This window comes from Oncorhynchus keta, chromosome 6 (genome assembly GCF_023373465.1).
Source record: "Oncorhynchus keta strain PuntledgeMale-10-30-2019 chromosome 6, Oket_V2, whole genome shotgun sequence".
Classification (NCBI taxonomy): domain Eukaryota; kingdom Metazoa; phylum Chordata; class Actinopteri; order Salmoniformes; family Salmonidae; genus Oncorhynchus; species Oncorhynchus keta.
The window spans coordinates 15,386,738-15,399,638 of NC_068426.1; the positions used below are offsets into that span (position 1 = coordinate 15,386,738).

Below are 12,901 nucleotides of genomic sequence, written 5' to 3' on the forward strand. Positions count from 1 at the left end.
AAAAATGAAGTGCAGGTCAACTCAAAGGTGCAGCATAACCAGTATTATACAAAATATAGTTAAATTTCACACAAAACCTACCATAGCAGCATCAGCATTATAAAAATGAAAGATCAAATTGAGGACGAAAATGTCACGCTCCATTACATACAGCACAGCAGTGTCTATTTCTGTTACAGTACTGTCATTAGATACCTTAGGCAGTGTCTATTTCTGTCTCAGTGCTGTCATTCGATACCTTAGAATGGTATAAGGCAGTTCAGAGTTGACAACTACAACTGCTACAATGTACACTGTATTCACAACTTTAATGTAAATTATGAAGACTGTACAGTTATTCAATTGTCTAGAACACAGATGTGTTCCATTGTGGAACAGCACTCTCCAATGGAATACATCTCTGTGGTAGAATGTTCTCCCTTAAGCAAAAAATGTGAGTTGTGAGTCAAGGTACAAAGGAATGCTTGATTGATGACTTCAGGTCTGTGATTAGGAACAGTATGACTCATCTAGAAAGGCTTGTCAGGGTCTTTGCTATCCTGGATCCTTGGGAGGTCCCTACCCCATTGAAGTTAACATTTAAAATGGTTAAGGTAAGGGTTAGGGTTAGGGTTAGGGTTAGGTAATGGTTATGGTTATGGTTAAGGTATGGGTTAGGTAATGGTTAAGGTAAGGGTTAGGGTTAGATAATGGTTATGGTTAAGGTAAGGGTTAGGTAATGGTTATGGTTATGGTTAAGGTAAGGGTTAGGTAATGGTTATGGTTATGGTTATGGTTATGGTTATGGTTAAGGTAAGGGTTAGGTATTGGTTATGGTTATGGTTATGGTTAAGGTAAGGGTTAGGGTTAGGTTATGGTTAGGTTTAAGCTAAGGGTAAGGGTAGGGGTTTAAGGTTAGGGTTTAAGGTAAGGACATCCCAACTCCCAAGGATCCCGGATAGCACTAACCTGCTTCTCAGTCAGAGCTAATTATAGCCATTGTTGTGGTCTTCTGTCAGCTGGCAGTTATCCATTGGTGAATCATCTGTCTTAACTGTGAGGGAGAGATGGAGAGGCCAATCAGTGAGGCAGGGCAGTAGATATTATTATTAGCCAATAAAGTAATAACTCTAAAGACTGCATTATTTATAACCAGTGTACTTCAACCATACTTGAATAAATAAGAATTTTAGTAGCTAAATTCATTCAAGAGTGATAGAAGAGTGGGTTTTATGAATGCTGTAAAGGCTAACGGTATCTGGGCTGAAGGTTACACAAGCCATTTTTGTTTTGCCCTTGCAGAATGGTAAAAATCTGATAAATGGATTTGATTATAATAGGACAAAAGCACAAAGGCCATATAATGAGTCCTGACAATTGATAAAGAATATTTACTAGTTTCCGTTGGCTGCATCTCTGTGTCCTCCACAGTGGTCACACCAGCCTGCCGTTGGTTGGCTAAGGAGTAAAAATACATGATATGTGGCATCACTTCATCAACTCAGTATGAGTACAGAATGCATGGTGCTCTGAAGTGATTCATCTACACTCAGGTATTCTTCACACTTGTCTTTTCTTACCAGCACTGACTTTCCTGATGGCTACTTTATTGAGGAAAATGTTACTTTCCATGACTGTGATAGATATGTGGTTGTCTCACCTAGTTACCTTAGAATGAAGGCACTAACTGTGTCGCTGTGGATATATATTTAAGATCATGTTTGTCATTCTATTATTTATTGAAGGCGAGGCACTACACCCTATCTAACTTGTATTTTCCTTAATCACATCACAATTAACTTTTACCAGTTGAATATACACACCAATATTATAATTTTTGTATTATAACTTTTCTGAAATATAGTATAAAAATATGCAAATGCAGTGATATCTCATTACATGAGACATCATCAGCAACGACCGGAAGGCCCTACAGAGGGACGGCCCAGCGCATCACTGGGGGTAAGCTCCCAGCCATCCAGGACGTACATTCCAGGCGGTGTCTGAGAAAGGCCCCAAATATTGCCAAAGACTCCAGCCATCCAATACATGGACTGTTCTCCATACTCGGTACCGGTGCATCAAGGCTCAGACAAACAGACTCGTAAACAGCTTCTGCCTCCTGGCCATAAGACTGTTAAATGGCTAACAACTACTGCTCTCTCTCTCCCACAGACTATCCAAACTGACTCTATGCCCATCCACAGGGCTCTACCCACTGAGACACAACATACGCTGATGCTAAAATTATTATTGATTACCATAAGTATTTATCTATTTATCCTGCTACTTGTCACTATTACTCCTGCTTACATGTATATATTACCACTAGTATACAGCATTACCATAATTATTTATATATTCCTGCAAGCAGTCACTTTCCAGGCCTGTTTACATGTATATCCTACTAGCAGTAACTTTCTATGTATAAACCCACCTCCACCACTCCAGTAGCCCTGCACATTAAATAAGGCACTGGCACTAACCTGTATATTTGCATTCTCATGTTTCTTTAACTCACATCATAGTTCTTGTGTGGTCTTTATTCATACTTTTATTTTTTATTATATTTTCTATTATTATCAAGGTAAGAATTTCACTGTACTGTTTTACACCTGTTGTATTCTGTGCACATGGCAAATAAACGTTTAAACTTGAAAAATGCACATATTTGTATATACCGCAAATCTATTTTCTGGACACTGGATAAAGTCAGCCTTAATATTTGTGTTTAATTTTGTTAAGACACTCCAGGACCGGACTTATGTAGGGCAAATTGTGGATATATACTTTTTCATATTTCTATCTCTAAAATACTAAAGATAAACTGCATTTTTCAGCATCAGAAAATATGATCTAGAATAAAAGTTAGAATACATCAACAATTTCCCCGATACAAGTCTGGGGAATATATCTAAGGATAACCACACAACATTTTAAGTCTGAGAAAAATTTGTTGGCATGTGGGAAGAGTCTGACTTTCGGGAAATGGCAGTTAAAGACAAGTACACTGAATTTAGCCTAAACATCGCCAAATGTCTATTTAGACCCAATCACAATCTCTTCAAAGTAAGTCACTACATATAGTCCAGTTTGTAACATTCTCTATGAAATGGGCTTTTAAATGGTGTATGAAATGAGGGATTTACTACAGTGCCTCCAGAAAGTATTCAGAACCCTTGACGTTTTCCACATTTTGTTACGTTACAGCCTTATTCTGAAATTAATTAAATAAAACAAATCCTCAGAAATCTACACACAATATCCCATAATGACAAAGCGAAAACAGGTTTTTAAAAAACGGAAATATCTTATTTACATAATTATACAGACCCTTTGGTATGAGACTCGAAAATGAGCTCAGGTGCATCCTGTTTCCAGTGATCATCCTTGAGATGTTTTTACAACTTGATTGGAGTCCACCTGTGTTAAATTCAATTGATTGGACATGATTTGGAAAGGCACACAGTGCATGTCAGAGCTAAAACCAAGCCATGAGGAATTGTCTGTAGAGCTCAGAGACAGGACTGTGTCGAGGCACAGATCTGGAGAAGCGTACCAAAAAAATGTCCACAGGATTGAAGGTCCCCAAGAACAAACACAGTGGCCTCCATCATTCTTAGATGGAAGAAGGTTAGAACCACCAAGACTATTCCTAGAGCTGGCTGCCGGGCCAAACTGAGTAATCAGGGGAGAAGGTCCTTGGTCAGGGAGGTGACCAAGAACCCAATGGTCACTCTGACAAAGCTCCAGAGTTCCGCTGTGGAGATGGGAGAACCTTCCAGAAGGACAACCATCTCTGAAGTCCTCCACCAATCAGGCCTTTATGGTAGAGTGGCCAGACGGAAGCAACTTCTCAGTAAAAGGCACATGACAGCCCACTTGGAGTTTGCCAAAAGGCACCTAAAGGACTCTCAGACCATGAGAAACAAGATTGTCTGGTCTGATGAAAACAAGATTGAACTCTTTGGCCTGAATTCCAAGCGTCACGCCTGCAGGAAACTTGGCACCATCCATACGGTGAAGCATTTAAGTGGCAGCATTATGCTGTGGGGATGTTTTTCAGAGGCAGGAACTGGGTCAGGGACTAGTCAGGATCGAGGGAATGATGAACGGAGCAAAGTACAGAGAGATCATTGATGAAAATCTGCTCCAGAGCAGACCTTAGACTGGGGTGAACGTTCACCTTCCAACAGGACAATGACCCTAAGATGACAGCCAGAGCCCAGACTTGTCTCTGAATGTCCTTGAGTGGCCTAGCCAGAGCCCGGACTTGAATCCGATCGAACATTTCTGGAGCTGTGCAGCAACATTCTCCATCCAACCAAACAAAGGTTTAGAGGATCTACAGAGAAGAATGGAAGAAACTCCCCAAATACAGGTTTGCCAAGCTTGTAGCGTGATACCCAAGAATACTCGAGGCTGTAATCGCTGCCAAAGGTGCAAAGTACTCTGTAAATAGTCTGATGTTTCATTTGTTGTTCTTTTATAAATTAGCAAAAATGTCGAAAAACCTGTTTTTGCGTTGTCTTAATGGGGTATTGTGTGTAGATTGATAAGGATTTATTTAGATTTAAATGAATTTTAGAATAAGGCTGTAACGTAACAAAAGGTGAAAAATGTCTGAATACTTTCCAAAGGCACTGTATGTCTATTTGAATGTGGTTACAAATCCTGACATTTTGATGACTGTAGTATGAAAAACAAAATGTTAAAACAGTTTAAAAAAAATATTTTTGTGTTTACTTTTTGAAAATGCTAGTATTAAAGGACCAAAATACTCAAACATCTCAAAATTGAGTGGTAGATGCAAAACTATTTCAGCCTGTGGTGCCTGTGGCACCTCAACTATTTTACATGTGATAAGGCCACACAAAGGGCCAGATATTATTACAAATACCTGTGATAATCTGAAGTACCCAAAAGGGTCACTAGATGTCTTGAGGTAGATTACATAAAATCCTTGAAAGGTACCAAGATTCTGGTAAATTTACTGGTAAACGTCGAAAGTTTCTAGTAATATACCCTCCCTTTGCAACCCTAGTTCTGTCTTTATCCTTTTACTGCTGTGGGCTAAATCAGGGTCACACAGTGTTTCTTGGTCTTAAACAAATCTACTTTGAAACAACACATGGTCATGGACAAAAAAATATACATCTGTACCATGTACCATGTACCATGTACCATGTCAGATATAGAGTTGAAATGTATGACATTTTGAGTTTGCATCCCAAATTTTCACTTTATATACATAGCAGATATAAATATATATATAAATATAACAAAACCGTTTGACATAGAAATAATGTTGATTAATATGACATGAAAAATATGAATAACATTCTACCCATGAGGCCAATAGAGGGCGATTTGGTCATTTGACTGCAAGAAGGCTACACTTACCTCGTAGTTTTCTATACAGTAGTAGTGCTGTTATTACTGCTGCAACCACCACTGCAACTACTACAACAATCACCAACATTTGGAAGTGACTTCCCCCTGTACGCTCTGCCTGGTCTGTTGTCTTTGGCATCTTTTCTAGACGTTTGGACAAGGTAAACGTGAAAAATGCAGGATTATGAAATTATATGAACACCTATCTTCAATAACCTTGTGTGTATAATGAGCTCACACTGTATACTATAAAATAAATAGTAAATTATAGTTATTTAAGATGAAGGTTTAATGTTTATGTACCTGTCACTGGTAACTGGGATCTTGACCTGATGTTGACCTGGGTTTGTACCATGTGTCTGCTCTGGAGGCCTGTGAATGTACATGTGTAAGTTCCTGTTTGTTCCCGACTCTCTGGGTTGTGAAGAAGGAGGGATCCATCTCCCGTCAGAACCTGGTCCGGCTCTAGTCCAGCCCGGCCCTCCCAGAGGTTGGAGGTCCGTCTGGTTCTGCTGTCGTAGCTGAGGATGACTGTGGGATCATTGGTTCTGGTGAAGGTCCAGGTGAGGGAGAAGTTCTGGAGGTTCTGTGGAGCGATGCAGGGTATGGACAGCTCTCGTCCCGCCTCTCCAATCAACCCTGTTGATTAAATACGTTTATGGACTGTGAGCCATAAATATGTCTAAATATCACTGTCCTTTTGGGGCTTTACTGTTGTCGTCACCCGTTGTAGTCACTCTCTTAAACTCCAGAGGGCAGTGTGTGACACTGAATAAATCAAACCAAGTCTAACTGGGTGTTGAGAGCTCCCGCATATACATTTGTAAAAAAAAAAAGAATTGTGTTTTTTTTCTCTGGCTCTGCACTTAGTCATCATAACAGTCACTCGCAGCAGTTTGTCACTGTTTTTATGAGAATTACTCAACTATAGACTATGCATCTGCAGAGAGAGAGGGAGAGAGAGAGAGAGAGAGAGAGAGAGAGAGAGAGAGAGAGAGAGAGAGAGAGAGAGAGAGAGAGAGAGAGAGAGAGAGAGAGAGAGAGAGATTAAATGCTGGTTATGACTTACCTCTTTCTTGCAGTGAGCTCCTCCATGACTGTGATCCATATGTGGAGTTAACGGTGCAGATGTAGGTGAGGGTATTTTCAAACATTCTCAGCGTGCTCTGAAAGGAGTAGAGGCCTTCAGTGTTGGGTCCCATATGGGTGATGGGTCTCAGGTTGTCTTTCGGGGGCAGAGTGGACCACTGCACACGGGGAGCGGGAAAGATGTCCTTGGACAGACACTGAATCTCTCTGTTCATACTCTTCTCCATAGTAACCATCTTGATGGGAGCTGAAATAACAATAAGAGATAGCCAGGATTAGAGAGTAACAACCTTGAGTGGTTTCACTTCAAACTGAATTTGAGAGCAAAAACCCTTTAAAATGTATATGTACAGCAAGGTCACAAAACCAATAACAAGAGCAAATACTCTACTCTTGGCTTGATATCAGTTTAGCCATTTGGCTCTATGTCTAGCAGCTCAAATACAGCTGCAGCTGGTTGATTCACGTCTTTTAACCTTCATGACACAGAGGGCATTTCACCACAAGCTACAGTGAAAGCATTTGACATGTGAAGTGGATACTCAGCTACATAATCTAGCCTCGATACAAGCCACAGCGAGACTACTAACCCTCCACTTTCATGATGACAAAGGACTCCTGTTGTCCCAGAGTGCTGTTGACCAGACACCTGTAGCGGCCTCGGTCCTTGATGCCACACTGGCTGAGGTGTAGCGAGGCGATGCCCCGGGAGAGTTGGTCCTGGAGCAGGTACGTCCTGGTACTGTGATCCTGTGGAGACTGTTCCGCACCCTGCTGGGAATGGCTGAGGAGGAGCACTTCTTGGAGGTACCAGCGGATGATCTCATTCCCACTGGGTTTGAAATTGCAGGGCAGAACACAGTCTTCAGAGAATAGGCATGTCACGTGGGCATCTAGGGTAAAAGTGGAGAGATGACAGTTTGGGGAAATGTCACCTTTTTTTCCCTCAATATCTTTCTCTTTCAACCTACACACATTAGAAGTAATGTATGTTCTTTCTATGTCAATATAACTCATATGAAGTGTCCTACATTAAACACATCTGTCAACCTTTCTCCCCCTCTTTCCATCTTGCTATAGGTTGGCGTTTGTCCACAACTCTGACACATTTCCTACGTTTTGTCTCACCCAAAACCCCACCATTTTAACCCCCACACACTCCAGAGTGAGGTCCAGCACCATATGGTTATGGGGCATTCCTAAAGCCAAACATGACAGTCCACACATTACAATTGTTGAGTTAAATGCAGGGTTTGACTGGATAAGTATTAGATAATACCCTTGAAACTGGTAATCACACAGCCTATTCTCAACATGTGGCTTTTTCAGTCATTTGTTGTGCACGAAATGTGGTTACACAACAATATGTTGCACTGTAAATGGGTAAATGTGACATCCATGTTGACAAGGGAATGTATGGGCTTTTTACTGTCAAAATAACAACGATAGCAATCGGTGAAGTCCTTCATAGACAGGGCACCAACTCAGAGTCAAATATAGTGCTTGACAGGCCCATGCAGAGATTGGGCTCTAGGAGTACCTGAGCACCTGCACTTTTGCCCTCTTATGAGAAAAGTGCACTTTCAGATTGGTAGCATTTTTTTTATCAATACGTTTTTATTTTACTTTTAGTCAATTTCTCTCCTGTTCTGTAAAGACTTGCCCATCCAACTAGCTAATAACATTTTGGGGGTGAAATCCCCCTCCCACATGCGAGCAGAAGCTACCGCGGTAGTATGAGTAGTGGCACACTGGCTACTTTTTGAGTTGTATGTCGTCTCTCACTTACAGGGACAGGGACAGTTCAATTGGACTGTTTTTAAGTAGGCCTGCAAAGCAGATGTTAGCAGCAGAACAAACTCCAATCACAGGTAAAGAGTAGTTAAATTGTTACAACAGCATATCAAACAGCTAGCTAGCTAACTAATTATCTGGTTTATATCAACTACATTCACTATGTTCAGCTGATAGACCCTATATTTGCCCTCTCTGTGAGCAGTAGCCTAGGCTAGTAGAGAATAATGAATATAAGGTATTTGGGTAATATACATCTATATATGTAATGGTCTGCACGGCCCTGGTGCATGACAATACAGAATTTGCATGTGAAAACGTGTGAAGAGTCAGATGTCCCAGTTAGACTGTGATCCTCTCCTCAGTAGACTTCTTTCATATTCTCTGCAACATCCCAAACAGGAGAGCACAGGAGGTTGGTGACACCTTAATTGGGGAGAATGGGCTTGTAGCAATGACTGGAGCTGAATTAGTGGAATGGTAACAAATACATCAAACACATTATTTCCAGGTATTTGATGCCATTCCATTTGCTTCGTTCTGGCCATTATTATAAGCCGTTCTCCCCTCAGCAGCCTCCTGTGCAGGAGAGACAGTTGACCTGGGTCCCAGTTAGGTCTTGCCAGTCTAAACGCTGGACATGACAGCGGGACCCGGTCTCCGTAGTCTTCCAGACAGAACAAACAGAGCTGTGTGGAGGGCCAGCCGTCACAGACGCCGTGGGCCACTGGATTCCTCAGAGAGAACACATCTGGACCACATATTTACACATGCAAAGCAAGGGAGGCTCAGCATTGGCTTGGATATTTTCACATCATAAATCCTTCTAAGGCAAGTTCAAAGGCAAGTTACAGGCACAGTACACTGACAATATTCACAAAACTCCTGGCCAAACCATCATCTCTAAACCATTGTGTTACCCTGGATTTGTCTTGTGGAAAACCTCCTTCCTTTAGGATTGCAAGGAGACAGTCCAACCACAAATAAAATGGTTATTTTTCAGATGCCTGTCTAGTTTTCCCAAAAGGAAAGTGAAAGGGACACAAAATGCAAAAAGCTCCTGTTCCATGAACAAATAGACAGACATGTATTTTAAGATTAGATGAGATGTAAGTATTCAAAAGACATACAGTACTCAGATTATTTGTTTCCTCACTCAGAGGGTCAGCATAGTCACATTAAAGACGTCCAATGCCCTGCCTTGACCCTCTCCTGACAATTCATGCACTACTACCTTTCAAAGAGGCGAGAGAGATCTTATCCTTACCTGGGATCTTACACTTTGCCATGGTGAGAATCCACAGCAACCTCAAGCAAGTTTGAACAAGTGCCTTTACCATTCTCATTCATTCACACGTACGCTTGTTGTTGACTCACGTCCTGATTCCAACGTGTGGCGATCTTAAAGCACCTAGGAGCTCTTCTGAATCTCAGTTGGTACGGTGCCTTGGTCTTTCTTTGATCTCATATTTCAGCTTCAAGGATGGTATGGATCGAAAGCTTTTTGCTGCCAAGGATCCAGGTGGAATATATCTTTGTAAACCCAAATGAGAGTTAATGAGTCTGAAACCCACCTGGAACCACTTGTGTCAGAGGAGAGAAGCTATTTCCCTGTTCATATCCCTGTCAGAGGAACCACTCGTGTCAGAGGAGAGAAGCTGTTTCCCTTTTAGAGCAACCAGCTCCTGTCACAGTGAGAAGAGAGGGGGTGTGAGAGGAAGAGAGAGAGAAGGAGGGAGCAGCAGGGCAGAAAGGTTAGTCTGAAATACATGCTAACAGAGACCTCGAGGCACGTTGGAATTATTGGTTACGTTGCCAAGTAACACGTTTCGCAACGTATTATTCCCTTTTACCTACCTGTCAAACCTCCCCACCCATTCTCCACCACTCACAATCAGTGTCACACCTCCCCACCCATTCTCCACCCCACACAATCAGTGTCAAACCTCCCCACCCATTCTCCACCCCTCACAATCAGTGTCAAACCTCCCCACCCATTCTCCACCCCTCACAATCAGTGTCAAATCTCCCCACCCATTCTCCACCCCTCACAATCAGTGTCAAACCTCCCCACCCCTTCTCCACCCCTCACAATCAGTGTCAAACCTCCCCACCCATTCTCCACCCCTCACAATCAGTGTCAAACCTCCCCACCCCTTCTCCACCCCTCACGCTCCGTGTCAAACCTCCCCACCCATTCTCCATCCCTCACACTCAGTGTCAAACCTCCCCACCCCTCTCCACCCCTCACAATCAGTGTCAAACCTCCCCACCCCTCTCCATCCCTCACACTCAGTGTCAAACCTCCCCACCCCCTCTCAACCCCTCACAATCAGTGTCAAACCTCCCCACCCCTTCTCCACCCCTCACAATCAGTGTCAAACCTCCCCACCCATTCTCCACCCCTCACAATCAGTGTCAAACCTCCCCACCCCTTCTCCACCCCTCACGCTCCGTGTCAAACCTCCCCACCCATTCTCCATCCCTCACACTCAGTGTCAAACCTCCCCACCCCCTCTCCACCCCTCACAATCAGTGTCAAACCTCCCCACCCCCTCTCCATCCCTCACACTCAGTGTCAAACCTCCCCACCCCCTCTCCACCCCTCACGCTCCGTGTCAAACCTCCCCACCGCTTCTCACACTCAGTGTCAAACCTCCCCACCCCTTCTCCACCCTTCACAATCAGTGTCAAACCTCCCCACCCCTTCTCCACCCTTCACAATCAGTGTCAAACCTCCCCACCCCCTCTCCACCCCTAACACTCAGTGTCAAACGTCCCCACCCCTTCTCCACCCTTCACAATCAGTGTCAAACCTCCCCACCCCTCTCCACCCCTCACACTCAGTGTCAAACCTCCCCACCCCTTCTCCACCCTTCACAATCAGTGTCAAACCTCCCCACCCCTTCTCCACCCCTCACACTCAGTGTCAAACCTCCCCACCCCTTCTCCACCCTTCACAATCAGTGTCAAACCTCCCCACCCCCTCTCCACCCCTCACACTCAGTGTCAAACCTCCCCACCCCTTCTCCAACCTTACACTCAGTGTCAAACCTCCCCACCCCTTCTCCACCCCTCACAATCAGTGTCAAACCTCCCCACCCATTCTCCACCCCTCACAATCAGTGTCAAACCTCCCCACACCTTCTCCACCCCTCACGCTCCGTGTCAAACCTCCACCACCCATTCTCCATCCCTCACACTCAGTGTCAAACCTCCCCACCCCCTCTCCACCCCTCACAATCAGTGTCAAACCTCCACACACCTTCTCCGCCCCTCACGCTCCGTGTCAAACCTCCCCACCGCTTCTCACACTCAGTGTCAAACCTCCCCACCCATTCTCCATCCCTCACACTCAGTGTCAAACCTACCCACCCCTTCTCCACCCCTCACACTCAGTGTCAAACCTCCCCACCCCTTCTCCACCCCTCACACTCAGTGTCAAACCTCCCCACCCCTTCTCACACTCAGTGTCAAACCTCTCCACCCCTTCTCCATCCCTCACACTCAGTATCAAACCTCCCCACCCCTTCTCCACCCCTCCCACTCGGTGCCTCATAGAATCTCTTGTCATCTGATGGATTTCTTTCCCTCTCACTCTGTATGTCACCACATTTCCTACTTCTCACACTATTTCACCTTCACTCTTTTCTGAGTAATAATTGCATGCACAGTTCTCCTTTTTACATTGTAGTTTCCACTGAAACAGTATCTTTTCTTGCATCTTGTATGTGAAAGGCAGCTGGGTAATTCCACCAATTCGGTGCCTTTTGAGAAGTATAACTATGTTAAAAAAAAGTTGATTTCATCTCACTTTAATTAACATTCTGTCTTAAAGAGCACATGTTCAACTTAAGAGGTAATAAAAAATATATACTATAGTAAGTGCCAAATAAAGTAACAGGGTTGATCATAACTAGGGTTCATGATTTAATCTTAAATCAGCCATAAAGTGTGCCTATACACTTTGTGCAACTATTCAAGCAGTAGTTCCATTAACCTGCACACCACCCAGGCCAAGCTCCTGCTGTCTGCTTCATTACACATTACTCCAGGGCAAGGTATTAGATTGAGTCAGGGGCCGATTTTTGTAGGAGCCGATGGTCGGGTGGCCGGATCATAATTGTAATCTTTTGTATACTGCAAATTGACCACAATTAAAACCAAAAATATATTTTATTTGAAATTACAATAATTTCATACCTTGATTACACTGTTCCAAAGTTTGGGGTCATTTAGAAATGTCCTTGTTTTTGAAAGAAAAATAACCTAAAATTGATCAGAAATACAGTTTTGACATTGTTAATGTTGTAAATTAATATTGTAGCTGGAAACGGCTGATTTTTAATGGAATATCTACATAGGCGTACAGAGGCCCATTATCAGCAACCATCACTCCTGTGTTCCAATGGCACGTTGTGTTAGCTAATCCAAGTTTATAATGGGCTATTCCAGGGCTATTCCATGCGAGAAATTGCCAAGAAACTGAAGATCTCGTACAACACTGTGTACTACTCCCTTCACAGAACAGCTCAAACTGGCTCTAACCAGAATAGAAAGAGGAGTGGGAGGCCCCGGTGCACAATTGAGCAAGATAAGTACATTAGTGTCTAGTTTTGAAAACAGACATCTCACAAGTCCTCAA

General features: G+C 43.2%; 1 protein-coding gene across 1 annotated transcript; it reads right to left on the bottom strand.

Annotated features, from left to right (window-relative positions):
- Positions 1-883: 883 nt before the first annotated feature.
- LOC118385055 (uncharacterized) lies at positions 884-10,124 on the bottom strand. The gene is made up of 7 exons (XM_035771863.2): positions 9,524-10,124; positions 7,053-7,355; positions 6,443-6,709; positions 5,677-6,012; positions 5,383-5,517; positions 1,375-1,437; positions 884-1,033 (listed from the first exon to the last, which is right to left on the bottom strand). Exons 1-7 carry the CDS (start codon positions 9,600-9,602, stop codon positions 966-968), a joined length of 1,251 nt encoding a protein of 416 aa, XP_035627756.1. The 5' UTR covers positions 9,603-10,124; the 3' UTR covers positions 884-965.
- Between the last annotated feature and the right edge of the window lie 2,777 nt (positions 10,125-12,901).

Excerpts from the sequence above, each read along its gene's own strand:
- LOC118385055 (XM_035771863.2), bottom strand. The coding sequence starts at position 9,602 with ATGAGAATGGTAAAGGCACTTGTTCAAACTTGCTTGAGGTTGCTGTGG. Across the intron at positions 7,356-9,523 it reads GGCAAAGTGTAAGATCCCAG|ATGCCCACGTGACATGCCTA; the intron begins GTAAGGATAAGA and ends CTTTTACCCTAG. Across the intron at positions 1,438-5,382 it reads ACTGTATAGAAAACTACGAG|CCAACCAACGGCAGGCTGGT; the intron begins GTAAGTGTAGCC and ends TTTACTCCTTAG.